This window comes from Oreochromis aureus, linkage group 12 (genome assembly GCF_013358895.1).
Source record: "Oreochromis aureus strain Israel breed Guangdong linkage group 12, ZZ_aureus, whole genome shotgun sequence".
NCBI classification, from domain to species: Eukaryota; Metazoa; Chordata; class Actinopteri; order Cichliformes; family Cichlidae; genus Oreochromis; species Oreochromis aureus.
The window spans coordinates 36342176-36369441 of record NC_052953.1 but is presented as its reverse complement, the minus strand read 5'-3'; the positions used below and the strand labels follow the sequence as shown (position 1 = coordinate 36369441).

The 27266-nt window shown below is 43.2% G+C and overlaps 1 protein-coding gene across 2 annotated transcripts; it reads left to right on the top strand.

Moving 5' to 3' along the window:
* Nucleotides 1–23752, top strand: ccdc125 (coiled-coil domain containing 125). 2 transcript variants are annotated; one of them, XM_039620269.1, is made up of 12 exons: nt 1–215; nt 4620–4888; nt 5304–5362; nt 5446–5532; nt 7060–7137; nt 10893–10978; nt 11059–11141; nt 11219–11331; nt 12478–12582; nt 20903–21053; nt 22322–22440; nt 22793–23752. In XM_039620269.1, exons 2-12 carry the CDS (start codon nt 4636–4638, stop codon nt 23015–23017), a joined length of 1359 nt encoding a protein of 452 aa, XP_039476203.1. In that variant the 5' UTR covers nt 1–215; nt 4620–4635; the 3' UTR covers nt 23018–23752. The 2 variants fall into 2 exon arrangements, with proteins under 2 accessions (XP_039476203.1, XP_039476202.1); XM_039620268.1 differs by having other exon boundaries at nt 4615–4888.
* The last annotated feature ends 3514 nt before the right edge of the window (nt 23753–27266 follow it).

Here is a 27266-nt window from a genome sequence, read left to right as displayed (position 1 = left end):
GTGTTGGCGCTTCCACTGTGCTGGAGGTTTCAGACGCGGTTGCTCGCTGCTGGGCGAAAAGCTGTTTTTGGACTTCTTAATGTGTATTTTGACTTTCTTTTTTCCGTCCCCGCTCTAACTTCGCAGGTTTCACTCTGAAACTAAAGTTTCATTAAAACAGATCTTCATCCGGGTCGGAGCAGACTCAAAGGCTTACCTTTGTCTCAGGCTTGCAGGTAAGAGGAAGTTATTCAGAAAACCGAATAAATGTTGACATTTTAAAAACACTTCATATCTTTAATGCACGTTGTTTCTGTCACGTGTCTTCTAATAATTATTTGTATTCTTTTGCTTTGTGTGTTTAATCTAGTCTCTGCTGTATGATACTTTTGTTAGCCTCCACTTAAAGTAATGTAGTCAAGCTAGCCCCCACGTGCTGCAGGAAGAGAAGTGATTTCAAAATAAAAGCGGCTATCTGGCCAACGTGATTTCAAGATGAGCAACGAAAAAGATGAGATGAAATACAGACTCAACAGTTTAAATACAACAAAGGAATATAAATGTATGCAGGGGTAATAATTAGAAAGTAGCATTGATACATATTGCACATAATAAAGAAATAAATAAGACTATGTATTAATATTAAAAAACAGTCAAGTAGTAGTTTCTGAGTTCAGTGTGGATGTGGCTGCGGAGTAAAAACTGTTCAGGAGTCGTCCTGTGTGAGTTAGGCTGTTTGGGCGTTTGGAGGTGTGGCCCCTGATTGACCTGAGGTGCCGTCTGGAGGGCAGGGGATCAAACAGGTGGTGAGTGGGATGCGAGGGGTCACCTGTAACGGCCCTAGTTTTCCTGAGACAGGAGGAGCTGATGATGACCTCAAGGGGTAGCAGAGGGCAGCCACTGATTTTGGTCAGTGTTAATGAGCCTCTGCGCTGCCTTCTTGTTCTCTGTATTGGCCCCTCTGTACCAAACACCCAGGCAGGAGGAAGGCACGCTCTCCACTGAGGAGTGGTGGAAGGCCAGCAGCAGCTCCTGGTCCAGGTTTTTCTTCCTCAGGACACGGAGGAAGTGCAACTGCTGTGAGGTTGGTGGCGATGTAGGTGCCGAGAAATCTGAAGGTGGAGACAGTTTCCACCTGTTTTCCATTTATAATGAGAGGGAGTGGTCTCGTCTTTGCCTCCTGAGGTCCATGATGAGTTCTTTCGTTGGATGTTCAGTTTCAGGTGGTTTTCTGAGCAGCAGCAGGACAAAGTCGCTACCTCTGCCCTGTACACTGTCTGATCTCTGTTAGAGATGAGACCAACCATGGTGGTATCATCGGTATACTTAGTGATGACGTTGGCTGGGTGGGTTGGAGTACAGTCACAGGTGTGACTGACTGGGGCCAGTTGGTCCAGGAGAAGTTGGCAGAGGGGATGTTCTGGTGGTCCAGTTTGTTGATTTCTGGGATTTTAGTGTTAAACGCTAAACTGTAGTCCACGAGGAGCATCCTCATGGAGCTCTTCCTGTTCTCCAGATGGCTCAGTGCTCTGTGAAGGCTGATGGTGATGGTATCCTCTGTAGGCTGATTTGCTCTGTAAGCAAACTGGTGGGTATCGAGACAGGAGTGGAGGTTGAAAGCCTTTCTTGTCATTGTACGTAGTATAACAAGATTAAAAAGCAGCTCCATAAAAGTGCACATATGCTAGCACATTATAAGAAACTATATAATAAAATAACCGTAAGAATAATATAAATACACAGTACAAGAGTGACACAGTTTGAGCACCGACAGTCTAAAACACAGACATGAGTTCAGAGATATTTCAGGTGCAAGGTTGAGTATGGTGATAGCTTTGGGGAAGAAGCTGTCCCTCAGTCTGTTCTGGCCCACATGGATCTGAAGCGCCTGCCAGAGGGCAGTGGGTTAAAAAGATGGTAGCCGGGGTGGGTAAGGAGGGCAGGATGTTTCTGGCCCTGCTGAGACAACGGGAGTTATAAATGGCAGAGAAGGAGGGAAGGGGCAGCCGATGATTCTTTGTGCTGTGTTCACCACCCTCTGCAGTCTCTTCCTGTCTGCCTCTGTGCAGCTGGTGTGCCACACTGTCACTGCATAGGTCAGCAGGCTCTCGATGGTGGACCTGTAGAAGGTCACCAGCAGCGGGGGGTTTAGTTGCTCCTTCCTGAGCACCCTTAGGAAGTGTAGCTGCTGCTGGGTCTTCTTGACTAGCGCCGTGGTGTTAGCTGACCAGGAGAGGTCTGCAGAGATGTGGACGCCAAGGAATTTGAAGGACTCCACTTGCTCTACACATTCACCGTTTATGTGCAGGGGGACACAGCCTGAAGTCCAGGATGAGTTCCTTGGTCTTGGTGATGTTAAGTGCCAGGTTGTGTAATGCACACCATTCTCCCAGTTTCATGTAGGCCGCCTCCTTTCCCCCTGTGATCAGCCCCACCACCGTTTTGTCATCAGCAAATTTGACAGTGATGTTATCTGGGTGGGTGGGACTGCAGTCAGATGTGTAGAGGGAGTAGAATAGTGGGCTTAGTACACAACACATATTGAGTGTAAGGTTATTGTCTTTAAACCATACTGCAGCTGTGTTGCACTTCCTCCCTGTAGGCAGACTCATTGTTTGTGCTGATCAGCCTCACCACTGTTGTGTCATCAGCAAATCTGACCATTACACTGACATTACACCATTACTATGTGATGGGGTGCAGTCATGTGTGTACAGGAAAGGGCTTAATACACAACCTTGTGGGCTCCAGTGTTAGAGTGGGGGAGTGATTGGTGATCATCCAGACTGTTAGTCAGGAAGTGCTTCATCCAGAGGCAGATGTTGGTCTGTTTGCCCAAGTTGGACATTTTGAAGAAGCCTGCTGTACAGGGTGGTGTTAAAAGCACACGCAGCAGCCATGCATATGTCCCTGGCTGTTCAATTGCGCTGCAGTTTCCATTTTAAGCTACAAACTGCTGACAGATTTTGCCTCAAAGTTATTGCGGTGCTGCAATCACAGGGTGATCTACCAACAATAATAATAATTTACTGACAAAGATGCAGCCAGTTCACTTCAGTGATAAGCAGCTTTCTGCCAAGAGGAAAAATGATCAGCTCGAAAATCAGCAGACCTGATGAGGGAGTGATGTCAGCCTTTCCAGAATAATCTGCTGTAAGCTCAGGTTGCTGTTTCCCTGTGAAAACAGCAGGGCAGTGTGTATAAATGAGAGGATGATGAAGGAAGATGTTTCTTATAGCTTCAGATACAAGTCTGTGTGCACTGTGCAAAGGGCTCTGAGGATTAAGACACAGATGCCATATTTATCTGGGGAGAGTAGCACAAATCTCCTTTTAAAAAATCATTTCTGATAAATCCTAACACTGTTGTTTTCTGTATGTATTATGTTCCTTTCTTCATCCACCCTCACAGTGCAGTGTCACATTTTCTGTCTGCATGTGTTTGATGTGTCACATTCAGTGTATTTGCCAGCATTTGTATCTGTGATGGTGTTTGACTCTGTGCTGTATGTGGAATGGAGACTTTGAAAAAGCACTTCATCATAGGCACAATTATAAGTATCTACTATACAGTTAAAAAAATAAAGCAACATGTTGAAACACATCAGATCTCGATGGGTCTTGATGTCACTCATGTGCTTGTATGCATGCCAAGTCCAGGCCTCGAGGGCCGGTGTCCTGCAGGTTTTAGATGTGTCCTTGATCCAACACAGCTGATTAAATGGCTGAATGACCTCCTCAACATGTCCTGAAGTTCTCCAGAAGCCTGATAACGAACTAGTCATGTGATTCAGGTGCGTTGACCCAGGGTGAGATCTAAAACCTGCAGGACACCGGCCCTCCAGGCCTGGAGTTGGACACCCCTGCTCTAAGAACTGCCTGGATACTTCATGTTGACCATCGTCGTGCACCAAGAGGAACCCTCGACCCACTTCATCAGTGCACCTTGGACAGCAGGTCCAAGGAGTTCATCCCGATACCTAATGACAGTCAGGGTGCTACTGGCTTGTATCTACTGTACAATATAAAGCGCCTTGAGACGACTGCTGTTGTGATTTGGCGCTATATAAATAAAACTGAATTGAATTGGCTAGCCTGTAGAGGTCTGTGTCCCTCCGTGGACATATCCCCAGGCCATCACTGACTCACTGCCAAACCAGTCATGCTGAACGATGTTACAGGCAGCATAAAGTGGCTCCTCCTTCCACATCTGTCTCAGAGTGAACCTGCTTCCATCTGTGAACATGTTACTTTCAGCTGTAGTTACACCCATTACTGTAACAAGTGCAATGTGTTATTTTGTAACAACTGTCCGTGTTATACTCATCTACTTCATTGAACAGAAAACGAGGCTGTATTTCATGTTCCTGGAGCTTCTTATCAATAGAGTGGCATGCATTTTAATGTTATATTATAATGATTACATGTACCTCATTTACAATGAAACAAGAAAAAATGCAAATAAAAAATTTCTACACATTCAGGCAAAAATCATAAAAATCCCATCCAGACTTCTGTACTCAGACTTGGTGTACGTAGAAATATCTAAGGACTGGCTACTTGTCTATAAGCAGTATTTAAATACTTGTGTTTACATAACTACCTGTGGTGAAACCAGTATGTGGCCTGTGTCCAGTTTAGTGGGGACCTTTTTCAGATGGAGGAGCTCAGTGAGGACTGCAGCCTGAACGATGATATGGTGGATGGGGACCTGGGTGATGGGATAGGAGTCACAACAGCACTCAGCTCCACTAGGATGAAGAGTGAAAGAGTGAGCGGTCGCTCAGAGAGTCGGCTGCTCAGAACAGACCCGCTGCAGTGCAGCAGTCGAGCAGGAGAGGCCGTCTGGATACCTACAATAAAAACTGCAGAGACACAGCAGAGAGCCCAGCGGGAGCTTTCACACTTTGGTAAGAGTTTCTAATGTGTGTTTCTTACTGTTGTACAGAGGACACCAAAGAATATACACCATATCAGCACATTTCATCATTTTTATTTATAACTAGCTAACAATTTAAACTCCTTGGATTTCTTCAGTTGGACATGAAGAAGCGTTTTGGATCAGCAATGAAATACAAAGAACATCTGAAATCTTGTCATTCTGTCTTCAGTCAACTTAGCAGTTTTTTAAACATCTTGTCTCTATGACTCATATCTCTGGCTTTTTAAAAAATATTTTACATAGTGTTTCAGATGTTATCATATGACACTAGTTACACTGTTACGCTAGCTAGTTTGGGTTCTGCAGCATCTGCTCAGTTTGAACGTCTTTGACTACACTGACAATGTTGTCTTGATAAAAGAGCGTCTTCTGTGATTGTGTAGGCTCACTCGTTGACCTGTCTAAAGGTGAACTCAAGGAAAGACTACAGGAAGCAACTAAGGTAGGAGAAAAGTATAGCTAATGTAACTAATGTTAACTTAATTGTAGCCTGGAAACTAACAAGTGCTGCTTCTTTGTTGGCAGATGATAGATGCACTATGCTGTGAGCTTGATGTAGCACACCGTTACTTTGAAGGAAAATATGAAGCTCTGAAGATTCTGCAAGGCAAGGTAGAGCAACTTATAGTAGCTGGGTTAACTTCTTTGGACTCTATTAACAATATTTACTTTTAGGACTTTTGGCAAGACATTACACCAGATTGAACTAAGTTTTAATATAAATTATAAAAAGAAAATGGAATGAAATAAAAATTTGATTCTAAAGGAGAACATGACTTAGTATTTGGGGAGAAACCCTGTTGTCAAGAACAGCATTAAGACATTTCTTGTTGTTGGTCTCCAGGTTTGCACATATGTTAGAAGGGATTCTGGCCCACTTTACAGAAACTCTCTGAATCCTTTAGGTTTCTTGGCTACTGGGTGGCAACTTGAAGCTTCAGCTTCCTTCATAGGTTGTTCTGTAGCATTGAGGCCTGTAGACTGGCTAGACCACTCCATGACCTTAATATGCTTCTTCTGTAGCCATTCTATTGTTGCCTTGGCAAAATGTTTGAGGTCATTATCATGCTAGATGATCCATCTTTGACTGATCTATAGTGTTCGGGCTTGGGAAGGAGGTTCTCGTCCAAAATTTTATAGTACACTCCCCCATCCATTGGCCTGTCGATGCTGTGAAGTGTCTTCTTGAGCAGGGGAATTGTAAGATATTAAGTATCACAATCCCCTTGGTTCTGACTACTTTCCCTCTCTTCGTTACAATCCAACTACACTTCTCCAGTCTGAATGACATTCGATATCATAGCTTTAGATCGTACTGGTATGGATCAGTGAATCGACCTCTCGTTCACTTCTGGAACACTGCTTGATGTCATCCATGTAGACGAGTCTTGTTGGTGATCTTAGTGAGGGGTTCAGGCCTATGCAGAACAGCAGTGGGGACAGAGCATCTCCTTGCTAAATCCCGAACTTCATGGCTACTTGTGCTATTGGCTTGAAGTTGGCCCTGGATCTGCCAGTCTGCAAATTTTTGTCTGAATTTAGAAGAAGGAAATCTTGGGACATCCATGCCTTTATGTCTTTAAGACATGTTGGTAGTTTAACTCGTTTGTGTCATCTGTTTGCACAGATGATTACCATTCCTGTGTGAAGACTCACGATTAATATACAAAAACTGGAGTCTATTAGACAGAATTCAAACCAGTGCATCACAGTTCCTTTAAAACACACATTGATGGTTTGGAGGAAGTAATTATTGAAGTACTGTCATTGGAGAAGAGAGAGAGAGAAACAAATATAAACACTTATTTAAGCCCACAGATTTATCCAGAATAACCAAACGCAATTAGAGAAACTTTATGGCTCCTGTGTTTGAAATTAAGGGGGAAGGATTGACTTTGAATTAAATTATTTTAAATTTCATTGTACAAGCAGTGCCTGCCTTGTGTGCCCTCATAGAACACCACTGATTAAAAAGTATGTGCATGTAATGCATTTAATGTAAGACTGACCCGTACGTTTCATGAGGCGTAAAAACATTTTCCTTTAGTCAAACTGAAACTAGTTTCTGTAGTTATAAACTGCATTAAATCCCACAGAAATCAGTTGATGACTGAAAACTATTGTGTGTATTGTTCACAGGCCATTCTTGACAAAGCTACAAGTCACACTAAAAGTGTGCTGCAGAAAACTGAGGAGAAAGCCAAAGCACTCGAGAAGGTAACGTCATTTCTGGTTTTTATAAAAGCAACTCAATTAAAAGTACATAAATAAAAACAAATAGAAGAAACTCAGATAAGGTTGTAAGGAATCGATCTATTAGTGCTAAAATTCTTCTTTCCTGCTCAGCATTCATGAACCAACTAACCTATTCCTGTTTAACATAAACACAACTCTTCCAGAAGAGTTAGTGGTGTAAAAAGATATTTCTCCATTTACAGTTGAATGCTGAGCAATTTCAGCTGGTATGAAGGTTGCAGGCAGGGAAAGACCACAAAATAGATATAGTTAAGCCCATAATTATTCATACCCCTGGCAAATTTTGACTTAAAGTTACTTTTATTCAACTAGCAAGTTATTTTTTGACTGGAAATGACACAGGCGTCTCACAAAAGATAATAAGATGATGTACAAGACGCATCATTGTGGAAAAAAATATTTCTCAGCTTTTATTTACATTTGAGCAAAAAGTATCATGTCCAGAATTATTCATACCCTTTACAAACTGTCACAGTCTCTGGGAAAATCCAAAGTTCCATACCATTCCAAATAGTCAAAGCTGTTCTAAAGCATCCTAATTACCCTGATTAATTGGAAATAGCTGTTTTAATCAACTCAACAGGTGAAAAACAGCAGCCCTCTGCAGGTGGTCTGTGGACATTCATGGCTAAGACAAAGGAACTCAGTGAGGACCTGCAGCTGTGCATTGTGGCTGCTCACAAGTGAGGAATGGGCTACAAGGCCATATCCAAATGTTTTCAAGTTCCAGTGGCTACAGTGCAAAGTATTATTAAAAATACAAGATGTTCCGCACAGTGGAAAATCTCAGAGGACGTTGTCGGAAGCCAAAAGTGAAACCTGTGCTGGCCAGGAGAATAGTGAGAGAGGTGAAAAAGAATCCAAGGATCACCACCAAGGCCATTCTGGTGAATCTGGGCTCTGCTGGTGGCAATGTCTCAAGGCAGACAGTCCAACGGACACTGTTGGGTTCCACGGATGCAGACCAAGGAAAACGCCACTTCTCCAGGCACTTCTAAGGCATGCCAAAGCTCATTTGGCCTTTGCAAATGCTCATCTGGACAAAGAAGAAGGTTTCTGGTCTTCAGTGTTATGGTCAGATGAAACACAAATTGAATTATTTGGTCACAATGATGTTTCCTTCATTTGGCATAAAATGGAGAAGCCTTCAACCCAAAGAACACCATCCCCACTGTCAAACATGGTGGTGGGAACCTAATGCTTTGGGGGTGTTTTTCAGCCAATGGACCAGGGAACCTAATCACAGTAAACAGCACCATGAAAAAGAGCAATACATGAAGATTCTCAACAACAACATCAGGCAGTCTGCAGAAAAACTTGGCCTTGGGAACCAGTGGACATTTTAGCACGACAATGACCCAAAACATACAGCAAACGTGGTGAAGAAATGGTTAGCAGACAACAACATTAACGTTTTGCAGTGGCCTAGCCAGAGTCCTGACTTGAATCCAATTGAGAATCTGTGGAGGGAGCTAAAGATCAGGGTGATGGCAAGAAGACCCTCCAACCTGAAAGATTTGGAGCTCATTGCTAAAGATGAATGGGCAAAAATGCCTGTGGAGACATGCAAAAGCTGGTCTGCAATTATAGGAAGCGTTTGATTGCTGTAATAGCCAATAAAGGCTTTTTCTATTGATTATTGAGAAGGGTATGAATAATTCTGGACATGATACTTTTGCTAAAATATAAATAAAACCTGAGAAATATTTTTTTCCACAATGATGCCTCTTGTACATCGTCTTATTATCTTTGGGGAGACACCTGTGTCATTTCTGCTCAAAAAAGAACTTGCTTGTTGAACAAAAGTAACTTTAAGTCAAAATTCGGCAGGGGTATGAATAATTATGGGCTTAACTGTACATGGAGTAGTGGAGGGGTTTGTGCCTCTCAGGGATCCCAGAGGTTATGTTATCAAGGGAGCTTTTGGCATATTGTGTGTACATTTCCAATGGTTGATTCAAAAGCCTAGTTGTTTTGTCTGTGTTGACCTTTTTTCTGGTGAGAGGGAAAACAGATGGCCTGCTCCCTCAGATATGCCTTACAAGCCTCCCATAAAATGCCTCTCAAAATATCAGGGGTATCATTTATCTGAAAAAAGGGGAAATTTCCACCAAGAAAAAACATCTAGGGTTGGTAAGTAAAAAGCAAATTTATAGTCATCCCAGACAGGGGCATAGAAACTCCTCAGCATAACTGGGGTGTCAAAAAGATTAAAAGATGCTGCCACAAAAGACCCAGAATCTTCAATCGAATGTGTCGGTTTGAATCTTACATTCTTACTAATAATAATAACAATGAGGACCAAACTTCATGACGTCCTCTAGTGCAGCGGTCCCCAACCCCCAGGCCACGGACCGGTACCTGTCTGTGAGTCGTTTGGTACCAGGAAAGAGTTGAGGCTCGGATGTGAAATGTATGGTTTTCAGGGTTTTCATCGTTTTTATCATGAACTTGGTTTCCCTGGGTCTTTTCCCGTGTGTTATTAATAAATCTTCTTTTTCTGGTACCAGTATTGGTTTTATTTTGTTGTATTTATCCGCGACACCTGAAAGGCCGGTCTGTGAGAATACTGTCGGACATAAACTGGTCCGTGGTACATAAAAGGTTGGGGACCGCTGATCTAGTAGCTGACTGCCTGGCACCGTAGAATCTGCTTGGCATTTATCATAGAACACCAGAACTAAAAGGTCCAGCACTGGCGGCCTGTGGTTTTTACAGATGAGAGGAAGTTCACCCTGAGCACATGTGACAGAAGCAATGGAGAATGATATGTTTATGTAACATTGTTCAGCATGACTGGTTTGGTGGTGTGTCAGTCAGGGAGGAATATCCATGGAGGAGTACACAGACCTCTGCAAGCCAGGCAGCAACACCCTGCCATTAGGTGCTGGGATGAAATCCTTGCATCCACAGACATTGTCATATGCTGGTGCAATGATTCCTGGGTTCCTCCTGGTGCATGACGATGTCCGACCTCATGTGCTGAGAGTGTGCAGACAGTTCCTGGAGGATGAAGGAACTGATACCATTGACTGGCACCCACGCTCGCTTGGCCTAAATTTAGTAGAACACCTCTGGGACATTGTTTCAGTTCATCCAGCATCACCAGGTATCATCTCAGACTACTCTTTTAGTGAGGCCCTGGTCTGGAGGAGATGCTGCAGGACACCATCCATCATCTCATTAGGAGCATGCCTGGATGTCATTGGGCATGCACAAAGCACCTGAGAGCCAAACAAAATACTGAGTACTATTTTGAGTTGCTCAATGAAATTTCAGACTATCCTGCTGCATCATTTTTTTACTTTGATTTTTGAGCTGTCTTTGAAATCTGCCCTCTACAGGTTGAATTTCATTTTCATCAAATGATGTTAATCCTTTCATTCTTAACACATTATTCACTCCATGTCAGTATAGATATCAGCATGATGTTTTTCCCCTACTGACATCTGAAGTGTTCCTTTTTTCAACAGTGTACTAGCAATCCAACGTTTGTTAAAATCTCCATGTTAGTTAAATGGGAATTGCACTCTGAGGGGATTTTTAGGTTGTCAAAGCAAGCATGAAACCGAGTCAAGGAGACAACAGAGTTAATGTGTTTATTGTAACAGACACTGACAACATCATAGTATCAGAAAGTGTATGAAATGTAGGCAATAAGACTGTAAATTTGAAAACTGATAAGAAATTGCAGATAAATCTTTCATCACTTGCAGGAGGTGAACAGTTTGCAGTGGGAGCTCAGCTTCTCTCAGGCTCAGATGAAGAAATCTGAGCAGTCCTGGGAGCACAAGTACAACCGGTCAGATTTACTCTGCATACACTTCTGTCTCTGGTCTCTTAACTGTATTATAACCCTAACGCTGCTGTTGTTATGATCAGAATGTCAAGTGAGAACAAGATTCTGACTGACAAGTTGCAGGAAATGGAGAGTGAGAGCCAGCAGCTCCGAGCAGAAAACTCTGGTAAATGAGTCCAAGGCCAACACATGTAGATGCTGCATTATATTTAATGCAGAGGGTTAACATGTGTCTGTCTGCAGCCTTGAAGCGACAGTACTTGGAACTTCTCTCCATGCTGAATGTGAAGGAGCAGAGAATTTACCAAGCCACCAAACCTCAGTACAGCCTAGACACCGAGTCAGGTGTTCTCGAGGTGAGAAACGACGGGGGTGTGGAGGTCGCTGGGTGGAATGGCACGCTGTCATTCTCAGCAACACTAAGAATCTAGGAGCAGTTAGAATCTCGGTGACCTCGACCTCAAGGTCAAATTATCTGAAAAGTTTGTGAATACAATGACTCGAGAATGAGGTGATTTGAAATGATACCATAGGTGTGTCTACTAGGAGGGTGAGGGGTAGCACAGGTAATATTTTAAATACTTGGACAACATAAGCCATTATTGAGGAATCCACACCATGCAAGCGCAAACGCCATATCAGAAACAGTAAGACCTTCACACTGTTTACCTGAAGCTTATTTACTGATTGTATGTATTGTATGATTGTATGTATTGTTACACTGAAAGTTGTCGTTTGTCTTGAACAGCTATGATAAAATAAAGTTTGTAGCCCCTCACTTAATGCTTTAAAGCAATAAATAAGATCAAATAGAACAAGTAAGTTGTTATGCAGTGAATAATGATAAAATAACAAACAGTATGAGCAAAGTTAGGCTGTTATAAATGTAACTGTGGCAGGAGACTACACTACCACAGATAGACCTCTGTAATAATAATAATGATAATGTATACTTTATTGATCCCCGTGGGGAAATGATTCTCTTTGCATTTGACCCATTCACTCAGTGAAGCAGTGGGCAGCCACTAAGCAGCCCTGGGGAACAGTACCTTGCTCAGGGGTACCTCAGGGTAGCCATTCAGTGGATTCGAACCCCTGACCTTCGGATCATGGGGCCACCACTCTACCTACTGAGCTATCCCTGTCCTGTACACATACAACAGCTAACCAGGCTGAGCAGTTTCCAGGTGTTTCACTAAATAAGAGGAATATTTTATTAGGAGCTGGTGTGTGATCACTCCCTGAACCACTCTGCCACAGCTGGGTTACCCCCCCCCCTGGGTCCAAACATGTTTAAAACTATTAACACAGTGTGGTTAAAGGTATTAGTGCCTGGTTATTGGTTACAGCATCTGTCACTGTCATAGTTATAGATATTGAAAATCAAATGCAAAGAATAGCATATAATTAATGGCATTTACTACAGTAAAGTATATATCAAAACAATTATCATTAACTTGCACTTGTACTCAGTAGTATCCTTTCTAATCTCTGTTTTCCAGTTGACTGTACTGGGAGCCTGCCAGTGTGTGTTTGATACTGAACCGTGTCCATGTAGTCGGACTGCTGCTGCCAGCAGGAAGCAGTTGGTCCAGTTACAACAGGAGGTAAACGTCATGTAACTATCACTGCACCAAGTTCCAACTTTTTTTTCTATTCGGATCAGTTATTATCGTCTATGCATCGATTCAATTTGATTCATGAATTAAAAAATTCTGAATAATCAAATATTGGTTTTGGAACTGGCTAAAAATATAATTCCCCAACAGCTTGTATCAGAACAAATGACCAAACATCCTCCAGCTTCTGTCTCCTGAGGGGCTCCAGGCAGGGATGCCCACTCTCCCCTTCACTGTTTGCAGTTTTTATCCAACCACTAGCAGCAGCAATCAGACAGGCTGCAGTAATTAAGGGCATAAGCTGCAAGAATGTAGAACATAAAGTCAGTCTCTGTGCAGATGATGTGTTGCTTTCACAAACCACTCTGAGATAATTACATTAATAAACTCTTGAAAAAGAGTTTCAGATTATTCAATAAACTGGTCAAAATCTACAGTTCTTCCAGTTAATTGCTCCTTCCATAATTCTTCTTCTACCCCACTGTAATCTGGATATATTAAATATTTAGGCATTAATGTCTCTCCTAAGCTTGCAGATTTAACTAAATTAAACCACATCCCACTTCTAAAGAAAGTAGAAGACAACCTGGCTAGATGGAAATCTCTACCCATATCAGTCATGGAAAGGGTCGGTGCAATAAAAATGATGGTCTTGCCAAGAATCAATTATTTATTTTCAATGATCCCAAGTAAACCATCACCAGACTGGTTCAGATCTCTGGATTCGTATATTTCTACATTCCTTTGGAAAGATAAACCCCTGTGTATCAGATTTAAAACACTACAAAGGACCAAGGACGAAGGAGGACTAGATCTGCATAACTTTCAACACTACTTCTTAGCCAACAGACTTCAGTTCATCTCAGGATGGTTCAAACACACCCTCTTAGATCAGCGGTCCCCAACCTTTTTTGCCTCACGGACCGGTTTATGCCCGACAAGTAGAGGTGACATGGGCCGCGAGATTGAGACACAGGCATTAGAGCCTCTTGGCATTAGACCAAGATGGCGGCGCGTGAACAACGCGAGGCTCAGTGTCTCTCCAGAATCTGCTATTTAGCGGTTTTTTATCTACTTTTAACCGGATTATTCATCCAGAATTGCTGTGCGTTGCTGACCTACAGCAGACAAGAGATTCTGGACATCTGGACTCATAACTCCAACAGTTTTATCGCCGATCTCCGACTCATCCCAGAGATCTCCAGAACACCGGAGGCTGCCCACTCTCCCCGGCCGGGCGGAAGTGCACGCAGACGGTGCCGAGAACGTAAACAAAGGCGAGGTAGGCGCGGAGGGCTACGGGCTACGGGCTAAGCTAAAGCTAACACCACATCGGCTGCCTTTACCCAGTATTTTCCTCGCCAATGTCCGTTCTCTGGCAAACAAAATGGATGAGATACGGCTCTCCATCACTAACAACAGACGGATTATGGACTCAAATGTCATGTTTTTCACGAAACATGGTTGAACAACAGCTGCCGGACAATGCTATCGAGTTAGCAGGGCGCCACACACACCGAGCCGACAGGCTAGCAGATGACTCGGCAAGACCAGAGGTGGAGGTTTGTGCATTTATATTAACAATGCTTGGTGCATGAACTCCACTACTACTGAGAGTCACTGCTCACCTAATGCGGAGTTTTTAATGGTCAAATGCAGACCTTATTATCTCCCCAGAGAACTCACTTGATCATACTCACTGCAGTATATATCCCCTGACGCTAATGCTAGGTTGGCCATGAAAGAACTTTCTGCAGCCATAAACAAACACCAGAATAAACACCCGAGGCTGCTTTTATTGTTGCTGGCGACTTCAACCACACCAACTTAAAGACAGTCCTCCCAGATTCCACCAACATGTCTCCTGCCACACCAGAGGAGACAAGACTTTAGACCATGTTTATTCCAACCTGGCTGGAGCCTACAAAGCAACACCCTCCCCACATTGGACAATCGGACCATCTCTCCTGTTCCTCACACCTAGGTATTCACCACTCATCCAACGTGTGAAACCTGCTGTGAGGACAATTAAAGTGTGGCCAGAGGGGACAGACGCAGTGCTCCAGGACAGATTTAAAAACACAGACTGGAATGTTCGTCTCCTCCTGAAGGCCCGCAACACCGCCTTTAGGTCAGGAGATGCACACGCCTACAGTACAGCCAGGGCTAATCTAAAGAAGGGCATCAAAAAGCCAAACACCATTACAAAAAGAAGGTAGAAGAACACTTCTCCAACTCCAACCCCGACGCATGTGGCAAGGACTCCAGACCATTACAGACTACAGGACCACCAAACCCTCCCCACATCCTCTGATGCCTCCTTCCTCAACGAGCTCAACAACTTTTATGCTCGTTTTGAGCGAGGGAACCCCACAACCACAACCATAACAGACATGACGCCAGACCACCAACCTCTGACTCTCTCCCCCACCGATGTAGGAGCGGTGCTGAGCAGGATCAATGTCCACAAGGCTGCAGGTCCTGATGGTATCCCAGGCGTGTTCTCAGAGCGTGTTCTGGGGCTTGCAGGAGTGCTCACAGACATATTCAACCTGTCCTTGGCTCCACGCTGTGGTACCGCCTGCTTCAAATCCACCTCCATCGTCCCGATACCCAAAACTCCAACCCATCTAGCCTCAATGACTACCGCCCAGTAGCCCTCACCCCATCATCACTAAGTGCTTAGAGCAGCTGGTCTTAGCACACTTCAAATCCTGTCTCCCCCACCCTGGACCCCACCAATTTGCATACCGCCAGAACAGGAGCACAGAGGATGCAGTCTCCATCGCACTGCACTCTGTCCTCTCACACCTGGACAACAACAACACCTCGCCAGAATGCTGTTTATAGACTTCAGTTCAGCATTCAACACAATCCACCCTCACAACTCATCAGGAAACTGACAGACCTGGGCATCAGTTCCCTCATCTGCAAATGGTTACTGGACTTCCTGACCAACCGCCCCAACATGTCCGGCTGGATAACCGCTGCTCATCTACCATCACAATGAACACCGGTGTACCACAGGGCTGTGTGATGAGCCCTTTCCTCTACTCCCTCTTCACCCACGACTGCAGACCTGCTGATGGTTCCAACACCATCATTAAGTTTGCAGATGACACCACGGTGATTGGCCTCATCAGTGACAACGATGAGGCCGCCTACAGGGAGGAGGTGGATCGTCTGGCTGAGTGGTGCGACACAAACAACCTGCTGCTTAACACCGAGAAGACTAAGGAGCTCATCGTGGACTACAGGAGGAATGCTGACCCACATCCACCCATCCACATTAAGGGGACGGCTGTGGGCGTGTGAGCAGCTTCAAGTTCCTGGGAGTCCACATCTCCGAGATCTCACCTGGACGACCAACTGCTCCAAGCTGGTCAAGAAGGCTCACCAGCGCCTCTTCTTCTTGAGGACTCTGAGGAAGAACCACCTGTCCTCATACATCCTGGTGAACTTCTATCGCTGCACCATCGAGAGCATCCTGACCAACTGTATAACAGTCTGGTGCGGGAACTGCTCTGCCTCGGACCGGAAGGCGTTGCAGAGGGTCGTGAAAACTGCCCAGCGCATCGCCGGAGCACCACTTCCTGCCATAAAGGACATCTACAGGAAGCGGTGTCTGAAAAGGGCTGGGAAAATCATCAGAGACCCCAGTCACCCATCACATAGACTCTTCACCCTCCTGCCCTCTGGGAGGCGCTACAGGAGCCTCCGGACTAAGACCACCAGGTACCGGAACAGCTTCTTCCCACAGCTATCAGACTCCTGAACTCTGCCTCCTGACATCTGACCCACGTTAAACTCATGGACTGAACATACACACACCCACAACCACTAGCACTTTACCACTACTGTATAGTTCTGTGTAGATAATCATTCTGTACATACGATAATTTTTAATCCCACAACTGTTTATAACTTACATAGTTCACATTCTGTATAACTGTATATCTCAGATTTCTGTATAGTTTTTATTTCATATTTATATCCTGTTCATAGCCTGTACATAGCTTGTACTCACTACAGCCTGTACATACTTATAGTTATAGAATATTCATAACATACTTCACACTGTGTACATTATAACATACCATAATAGACCCATTTCTGTAATATACTTACACATCTCTATTATTGCTAATTTATATTGTAATATATCTATATCACGACTAAAGCACTTTCTGGATGGATGCAAACTGCATTTCGTTGCCCTGTACCTGTGACATGTGCAATGACAATAAAGTTGAATTCTATTCTATTCTATTCTATTCTATTCTATTCTATTCTATTCTATTCTATTCTATTAATGCGTGTTTTGTTTGGGGCGTGGAGACCAAGAATAGAGAGGGCATAGCCGAACATATGAAACAGGAAAATACCGCCGTGTAATCCCTTTATTTCAGCAAAGTAACTTACTCATATTTTGTATTTTAAATACGTAACGGCGGTACATGTACTCCGTTACTCCCCAACACTGGTCATTAAATAGTTTCTCTTGCACTTGGTGCACCGTGTTCAGGATCACTGCCTTTCACATACAGCAGGGGTCCCCAAACTTTTTCCAGTGAGGGCCACATAACTTTTCCCTTCTCTGATAGGGGGCCAGGGTCAGTTTGTAACAGAAAAAGTGTGACGATCGCAGGTTTGCCGAAATGTAAACATTTATTGTTTTCCAGAAAGCCACACATAACCAAATATTAATAACCCTTTCCGAGATCAAATAACCCTCTCTGGGTTCTTCACAGAAAAAATTAACTCAGGAAATACTTAATAACACTATTTATGAAATCAATAAATAATCAAATAACCCTCTCTGGGTTCTTCACAGAAATAAAGTTTCTGTTGTCCTGTGCACAATCTTAGGTAAAAGTTAAGCTTCAGTTGTCAGAGCAGAATCTCTTAAATGACTCATATGAGCAGTCTCTCAAAGTTCTTGTGTTCTTTCCTTATAATCCAGTTTTGTAGGTTCCAGTAGGCTAGCCTAGTAGACACCACTGTTTGCTCTCTCTCATCAACTTCCCTCTGAAAACCACAAAGCAAGCAGGCTGAGAAACCCAACTAAGTGATACAGCACCTACACAGCACAATACATTTCAATACCAGTATGGTTGTAGAGATGGATTTTATCCCAGTAGATTTTCTCATGATTATATTTGTTTATACTCAGAATGACTCAATTCAAGTCACAAAAGTGAGCTTACCTATGTACTGTATGTTCATCAGTGTGAACTGTGGGCCTGCATCTGGCCGGTGAGAAGTTGAATGTCCATTCTAGTCACAGCCAGTCTCAAATACTGATGCAGATGTTCATCTGGCAATCTTGACCTCATCAGAGTTTTCAGGAGTTTCATGCGTGAAAAGGTTTGCTCGCAGATATACGTGCTGCCAAAAAGTGTGGACATCTTCATTGTGTGTTTTTTTTATGTTAGGGTACGTGTCATTTGGGAGGGCGGCAGAGAAGTCAACGAGACTGTTGGGCTTGAATGCGTCTTTCAGAACATCACAGTTCTGTAACTCAGCCAGCTCAAACTGGCTGGGCTTCATCGATGTCGGCAACAAAGGGGTTTTGGAAAAGACAGATTTCTTTTGCATGAACATGTAATTGACGGAATCGCACACAAACTCTGCCTTGGCATTTCCAGTGCTTCCACACACTTTTCAGCTGGGAACGGACTGCTGGGTTCTCTGCAGAAAGGTTTTGGGTAGCAGGGAGATGGCTGAAGTTGTGCTTTTTCACTTGTTCCAAAAGCAGCGCTAGTTTCAACTCAAATGCTTTTATGTGGGAATACATGTCGCAAATGAGTTTCCCCTGGCCTTGTAGCTGCAAGTTAAGGCCGTTCAGCATTTCTGTCACGTCTGTTAAAAATGCGAGGTGTCACTTCCATTCTGGGTCGATCAGCTCTGGGACCGTTTTGCCTTTTGAATGAAGAAATGCGTTAATTTCGGGTAGCAGCTCGTAAAAACGCCTCAAAACTCTGCTGCGGCTCAACCATCGGACCTCTGTGTAGTACAGCACATCTCCGTACGCAGACTCCAGTTCAGACAGGAATTGTTGGACCTGCCTGTGTTTAGGTCCATTTGCTCTGATGAAGTTTATGCATGATACCACAACCTTCATGACAGAATCCCACTTCAACACTTTGCAGCAAAGCGCTTGCTGGTGAATACAGTGTTATGCAGTGGACTTGTAGCGGGGCGGTGAGACCCCGTTCTTCCGTCTTGCGGTTCATGCGTCCTATTAGGCCCCGAGATGCGCCCACCATACAAGGAGCCCCGTCAGTCGTGAGCTTTGCCCAGTCCAGATCCAACTCTTCCATTGTTTGACATACTTTGTCGAAAATATCCTCCCCGTCGTAGTGCCTTTCAGTCTTTGGAGGGCTGCCAGCTCCTCGCACATCTCAAAGTTTGCGCTAACTCCACGAATAAAAATAAGAAGCTGCGCTGTGTCCTGCACGTCCGTGCTCTCATCCAGTGCTGATGAAAAAAAGTCAAATTCTTTCGTCTTCTGCTGCAGCTGGGCATATACATTACCCCCTATTTCTTCCACGCGTCTGGTGATTGTGCTCGCCGACAGACTCAAAGCATTAAAGACATCTTTCTTATCGGGACACACCTCCTCCACGACAACATTCAAACATTTCTTGACAAACTCTCCTTCACTGAAAAGTTTACCGCAGCTTGCTATCAGTTGAGCAACACGAAAGCTGGCCCGAACTGATGACTGGTTCAGCTGAGTTTAGCCTGCTGAGCTAACAGTCCACTTTTTAGCTTTGAGATTTTGTCTGTTCGCATTTGGCCTCACAAGCTATCATACTTGTCTTTGTGACAGCATTCACAATGTCGGCGCAGATTGTATTCTTTGAATGCCGCCACCATCTCTTGACAGATGAGACAAACAGCCTTTTCTTTGCATTGAACAAAAAAATAATCGTGTGTCCACTGCAGGTTAAATACACTGCATTCTTTTTTTTTTTTTTTTTTTTTTTTTTTTTTTTTTTTTTGTCTGTCCCATTTGGTTCTCACGTTCATGTTCTGGGCAAAGTGAGGTCGTAGTGGCAATTTTTTTTTTTTTAGCGTGGTTCACAATTCAAATCAAATGAGCTTTATTGACATGAGGAAACATTTCCAGGGATTCAGTCGGGCAGGCCCACTACACCCCAGTGTTCTATGGGTGCATTAGTGTCGATTGCGTGGCCAGACTGAAAAAAATAATAATGTGTCTCTAATATTGCTCAGGAGGCTGGGTCAAATGTGGAGGCGGCCTGTGTCCGGCCCGCGAGCCGTAGTTTGGGGACCACTGACATACAGCATTCCCAGGATTGCCTCAGTTTGTCCTCAGCCTACAGTCTTCTGTGTTCTCGGCACATCAAGTGTAATTCCTCGTTAGCTGCTTCCTTTGGGTCATAGCTGTTCACTCCATCTTTGTGCTGGATTTATACTTTGGTGTAGGCTGTTTGAAAATATATAGCATTCACCTTTAGTGCTTTATTTATATCTCAGTGTAATGAATACTTATGTACATGTTATATTTTTTGTTATTTGTAATACATTTGCAAGAATTTTGAGCAAACTGTTACGACCCGGCTCATAGCCGCAACATAAAAGAAGATGGATACTGGATTGTGGGATGAGAAGAGGCTTTATCTTAAACTGGACAACCAGGTTGGCTAAAAAATGGCTGGTGCCACTAAGGCAAACACAACAAAAGAGATGGACAAAATGGTGAAAGGAGAACTAAACTATACTGGGAAAACTAAACTGACCCTGAACAGAAACACAAACCTGAACACAAATAACCACGAGCAGAAAACAGATGACGGTTGGCAGCAGGGAAACACACGGATGAGACATGGTGGATACACAGACGGACCAGCCCAAAAAACTACAAAGACAGAGGACGCGACTTAAATACACACAGGGAAACACAGGGAGATTGCACACAGGTGGGGAACACAGCTGGGAATAATCAACAAGACGAGACAGAGGTAAAACTGAACACACTCACATGAGACGCAGACCTTCACAATAAAACAGGAAACGAGAACAAATCCTTAAACATAACATAAAACAAAACACTGACAACATTAAATCATAACAAAACTTTTATCACTTTGGAATATTGTGTGCAGGATTGATTATTCTTCATTTAAATGTGTAATTATTTTATTAATTATTATAAAATACTCCATTTTGGAAATATGAAACAATGTGAAACAGGTGAAGCCCTGTGGACCACATACACATCTGTGTCCACTGTAATGTTTACCATGGCATGAAATGTTAGTGTTTGTATGTTTTACAGCTGGATGCTCAGCGTTTAAGGAAAGAAGAGGCCTTGATGGTTGCAGACGCTTTTCGCATCGCCTTTGAACAACAGCTGAGGAAGCGAAGTGAGGAGTTCCTGCTTGTAGCCGAGGCCAATATTAAGAAATCCAATCACTCTAAAGCTGAAGGCAAGTCTGCTGTCAACATAACATCCTACACTAACCGGATCGTTTGCTTTTGGACTGGTTCTGGTTCTTATATAGCGCTTTTCTACTCTTCTGAGGACTCAAAGCGCTTTACACAACTTGTGCATTCACCCATTCACACCCATTCGCACGCTAACATTCACACACACATTCATACTCTGATGGGTCCATCGGAGAGCAATTTGGGGTTTGTATCTTGCCCAAGGATACTTGGCATGCAGACTAGGGGAAGCCAGGAATCGAACCACCAACCTTCCGATCAGTAGACGCCTGAGCTACAGCCACCCCAAGGAATTCATCTCATATTTTTTTAAAGATTTAATTTTGAGGTTTTTTGCCCAAAAATGGGTGGTGTAGAGTAGACAGGAAGGTGGGGCCCACACAAGGCCCTTAATTATTAAATGAATAAACTGTTAAAATGCTAATGAGGCTTGTTTCTTCAGATTTATATGATCCAAACCAAGAAACAACAGGATAAGCTGCTTGGTGTTGGTAAAGTAGCTGTGTCAGGGTTTTACAGATGTAGATCTACCAACCAAACACAAATGTTCTTTCTTTTTCAAATTACAGTCGAGTTTCATAATTGAAGATTGTAATTTCTGAGAGCACAGGTCACCATAATTCCAGACAGTGTTGTGGGAAGTATGTTGAGCATTGTTTGAATTTGCCCTTTATTAGGTGTTCACACAGCAGCTCAGAGAAACAACTCTCCCCTGACCCACACAGAATAAGCTGGCTACAATAACTAAAGATACACATAGACTTTATTAAATCTGACACTGGGGAAATTCCCTATTACAGCAGCAAAGGTGAAAAATAAAATACAAAAAATAAAGTAAAAAATAGTGCACAAATACTTTAACAAGGTACCAAAGAAGTACAAAGACAAACACTTAAAAACCCTAAAAAGCTCAGAAAAGAAGCTGCCACTGATGCGCCGCTGGTGGGAAAGCAAAAACTAACTTGTGTAATGAAGCCACGCAAATTTGACCTCCATTCAATGAAAATGTTGATTTTTTCGTGGAAAAACTTTGGACAAATCAGACACAGTCTCACTGATGGAAGCAGTTTGTTTTCAAAGTCAGTAATTATGCAGAGGACAGTGGACGTTACGCTCACTTGTCTTCATTTGTCTGTTCGGACATCAAAGCTAAAGGAAGCTGGCACAGGAAATGCAAGTTTGCACTGCAAAGTGAAAACGATGTAAACAAATCATGTTACAGATGCTTCTTAATCCGTTTTCTCTACAGGTGCCAACAAGAGTTCTTTAATAAGTGTAAGTAAGAGGCTGAAGGCATTGCTTCCCTCTGGTCTGGAGATGAAAATGCCTGATGAACATTTAGAGACTCTCTACAAGCTGCTGGACTTGGTTAGTATCTCGTCTAATATCTTCAGCATTATCGCGAGAAAGAAAGAGATCGAGGCCCTTTGGCTTTATCTGGGACACTGCCTCTGTAGTCACCACTGCTCAGCTTCGTCTGGCAAAAATATTTCTCTGTGATAGAACGGTATCATCAAGAAATGTTAATTTATAGAAAAACTCCAATTTTCACATTTTAAAAATAAATACAAATGCTCAGCTGTAACCTGACAACAACAAAAGTCCACTAGTGACCAACTGTCTGCAACAAAGTGATGTGCAACAAGCTGGTTGGTGTCTCTGTGGGTGGGCCTTTGTAACAAATGTTATTTTACTTTTAATACTGTGTTTTCTGGTGTAGCTGAACGACAAGGAGGAGGCCCTGGCCCACCAGAGGAAGGTGAGCATCATGCTAGCCCACAGCGCTGAGGAGCTCCAGAGACAGTTGCATCTGGGTTCCAGCTGCCAGCTGCAGGACCCACCAGAACCCAGGATTCAACAGAGGCAACCCCAAGGTCCACTGGGGAACCAGAGCCAGTCTCGGAAAACATCTGAGACATCAGAACCTGAGGTTCAAGTGCCATGAGAGTGCAAACTCCAGAGTCCACCACATCTCTCCGAGTCCAGGACAGAATCAGAGGGTGTGTGAGGCTCATCAAAGACTAGCAGTAAGATACTGGCTAATTACCAGAGCTTCAGCCGTCCTGATCTCCCCACATGAGGAAATACACTGAGGGTTCTGTCTGAGCACTCGAGCTTTATTCTGAAGTCCAAAACTGTGACTGTGAGGTTTATTTGTGATTCTAAATTGTGACCTGTCCAGAATATACCCCAGTCCTCTAATGGCTGGAGTTGCATTATATGTTGTATTGCATGTTTATCCAATATTATAATTTTATCTTAGTCTGTAAAATCAATTGCTTATGCAACACATAACACAACATCAGCTCTTTGCAAGCATTTGAAACCAAGGCTAGCGACGGCCCAGAGCGACGTTAATGTCTCCTAAGCAAAGCTATGCCATCCCAGGCAGGCAGGCAGTCTGATTATGCAGTCAGCCTCATAGAGCTATGGACTAAGATAGACAAAAGTACTGGGCTACCTCGTTGCCTTTGAATTCAGGTATTCCATTCCAGATCTTAGCCACGCCCTCTGCCTTTATATTTCATTCTAGAGTCTTTCTCACTGAATTTGAGGATGATGGTAAATGGCCTGTATTTGTATAGCGCTTTACTAGTTCCTAAGGACCCCAAAGCGCTTTACACATCCAGTCATCCACCCATTCACACACTGGTGATGGCAGCTACATTGTAGCCGCCCTGGGGCGCACTGACAGAGGCGAGGCTGCCGGACAATGGCGCCACCAGTAGGCAACGGGTGAAGTGTCTTGCCCAAGGACACAACGATCGAGACTGTCCAAGCCGGGGCTCGAACCGGCAACCTTCCGATTACAAGGCGAACTGCCAACTCTTGAGCCACGATCCAGGTTTGATCCATGATCAGGGGCTTTGTGAAATTTCTTCCTCCTAAATGTTCTCTAATCAGCTGTAAGTTGTGTAATTGCAGAGTGAAAGTGGAACCGCACAGTCATGAAATGACAGCATGCAGGAAGTTACAGAGCAGGTTCAGCGAGTGCTGCGATGCATACTGTGTGAACGTTGCTGTGTCAGTGACTCGGTGAGCTCTCCTGGCATGCATAAAAACAACATGCCAGGAGTGTAATGGCACACATAGCTGCTGTAGGTGTGACATGTAAGCTCTGTACTGTTGTCCATACAGTTTTTGCATCTGTGGCTTCTCTGCTGACAGACAAAGGTCTGCTGGGAAACACTCAGTCCTGCTATGATGTTATTTTGACACTCACCAACTACTTAAGCATTGTTGTACAGACCATGTGTCAACAAGCTCGAGGTGTTGGCTTGGCTTCCAAAGTCCCCACATCCAGGATCCAGTCGAGCATCCCTGAACTACAGATCTAGTCTGGTCCATGCCTCGTCAGGACAGGCAGCTACAGAGAGGCACCCACACAATATGAGGCAGGTGGTTCAAACCTGATCAGTGTAGGTTAAAGCACTGAAAACAAACAAGTAAAATGAACATACATGAAAACTCGATTATGATTGGCAGATGAGATCTGGACTTTGACTGATTGTTATTCCTACAGTCTAAAACACGTGTTTGGGTTGCTGGATCACCTGTTCAGGTGAAGGACAGGTTTTATATTTTTAATCTGGAAGATTACATCTGTCGTTTAACCTGAAACTGCTGTTATTCCTACAAATCCTGCAAACTGCAGCTCAGGAAGTAACCAGCAGAGGGCAGTGTGTGTGTGTGAGTCGTGTGTTTCTGTGCATTCATGGCTGTGGTACCTGCAGGTTCCAGCTTTGTGTCATTGAGCTAACACTGTGTTATTTTAGTGCTGATGGACATTTTTGTTCATCTTTACAAAATATCAGAACTGTAACCCAGAGATATCGACATTATTGTTTAATTTAATGCAAATCGTTTATATGGTGGATTTCTAAACTAAAAAACAGTCAAAATGTTTTTATTATAGTTTCCAAAAATGATAAGTGAACTATGTGATACTCAACCACACGTTTGTTCATGACAGCATGAACATGTTGTTTAGTACCTCATCATGGTGCCACATACTTTGAGGTACCCGTCACTACACCAGAGTACCAGCTGACTCTCCCTCCTTTTCATTGTTTTTTAAATTTACATTTATACCACACTATCTCTTCTCAGGAGTTACAGCCTGGATTTCTCATCATTTCTCAAACTGCTTCACTGCTTTCTCAGTTTTGCTGATATCGACTTGCACATAGTTCAGTATACACCAGTACAAACCGACTTTGTGGATTTTAACCATTTAAACGTGAAGTTCCCTGTTTTTACATTTGTATGAAGTATGCATGTCTTCACAAAGAGCGCGGTGGAGTGAATTTCAGAGAAAATGTCTCAGCTTTGAAATTAATTACTGTTAAAGTAAAACTTTGAAGAATTGGAGAACGAGCAGTGTAACCTGTAATCTCCAAATCTGTAATAAAATGATTTGAACAGAGAAAGAATCACAGAAGTACATAAAAAACCTTTCATGGGTTAGAACCAAACATCTTTCACACATGGTGATATGAACCTTGTGCAAAAGATGTTATGTGTATAAATATATGTATGTGTGTATGTGTATGTCTCTGATACATTCACAGCACAAGACTTGTTTGTGTACAAAGTAAATCAATAAAATAAATGTTTTTCTTTACTCTTTGCTCGAAGTTCCAGCTGCTGCTTCAGCAAATGAAGCCAATAAGACGAATGTCAGTCATCACAGTTCACCAGTGACAATAACAGTGACTGGATTCTTTAATCAGCCTGTGACTACTTCCTGAAGTGATAGCTAGCATCTGAACTCCTGTACTGTGTCATTTCCACCTCCTGTGTCTGCCCCATTAGCTTTAGATAATGGCAAAGCTTTCCACAGAGGCTGGCCCACAGCCTTGGAGCGCTAAGCATCACTGATTGCAGGCATTCTGGGAATTGGACTGACAGCAACCAAATAAATGGAATGAGAATTGAATTGCAATAGGAGGTAATGCTATGGAACAAACACGCTGTAAAATGACAACTTCTAAGTGAAAGAAAATCAGCATGTTGCAACATTTAGTCATTATTATTTCTATTTATTCGTTTATTTGTAACTGAAAACATCCAAGACAAAACAACAAAAATACCCTGTTTAAAAAACAACTGTGAAAATAATCATGTCACTTCGTTTTATCCTCTATTGAACCATCTGCTACACACTTATAATAACATGTTTCCCTTTGAAATGAACCAAGTTCATCTTTAAAATTCTTTCATTGGTCCTTCTTTTATCCTGGTAAAAATCTCATTTCTAACAGAGACCTGACATCATGGCAGCAAAACTCAAAAACACTTGCACCACATACAAACGTGACAATACACAATAACAGATCATTAAGAGACATTAGAAACATTCACACTGACTAACAGAGTTCTTCCTCGTTCCTTTAAGGTGGACTTAAACTCCTCCACAGTAACATTATCCCAGGAAACAGCGTATCTAAAAGCCTTTTTCCTCATTCTGTTCAGATTTTTGGGACAGTCAGTTGTATGATATGATTTTACACATATAAACACATGAACACAGTACTTTTACATTTTAAAGTAAGTATTAGTTCATCCATATTATAAAGTATGCAGAATTATTGCAGTAACAGTTCCTGACGTGGGGTCCTGTTTCACTGGGCCCGTATTTGTGATGTGACTAAAATTGAAACTATGAGAGTGTTTTCTCCCCATGTCCACATTTTTAATAGACTCATGGATCGGAGGTCATGGCTGCACTTCAACATGTTGCTAATGTCTGTTAATGTTTCCAAATCTAACATCCCAGATCCCACATTCTCGATGTGGATTCCTGTATTAAAATGACTTTTGTCGTGTATTTGTGAGAAATGAACTTTCCCGTAATGACAGGCTGTAGCTGTGGGTCGCAGAGCCAGCCTCCTGCCCTCCTCTGCACGGGAACAAAAGCAGAGATGCAGTCAGGAGCTTTATGGGCCGCCTGCATCCCCAGGGCACTGTATGTGGGGCACCCCGAGCCTCCAGGACTTTCATGTTTTGCACTTTGTAAAATATTGACACTCCCTGGGCTTTCAAAACGGCACCATTGATTGGCGCTTAAGCCTCACGGCTGGACTCTGACCAAAGCTGCTTCGTATTATTGGCGTGATTAATTAAAAAGAAAATGGTTTTTAGCATGGCTGGATACACAGACGGGCTGCAGCCGCGACATGGTGGGACGTGGC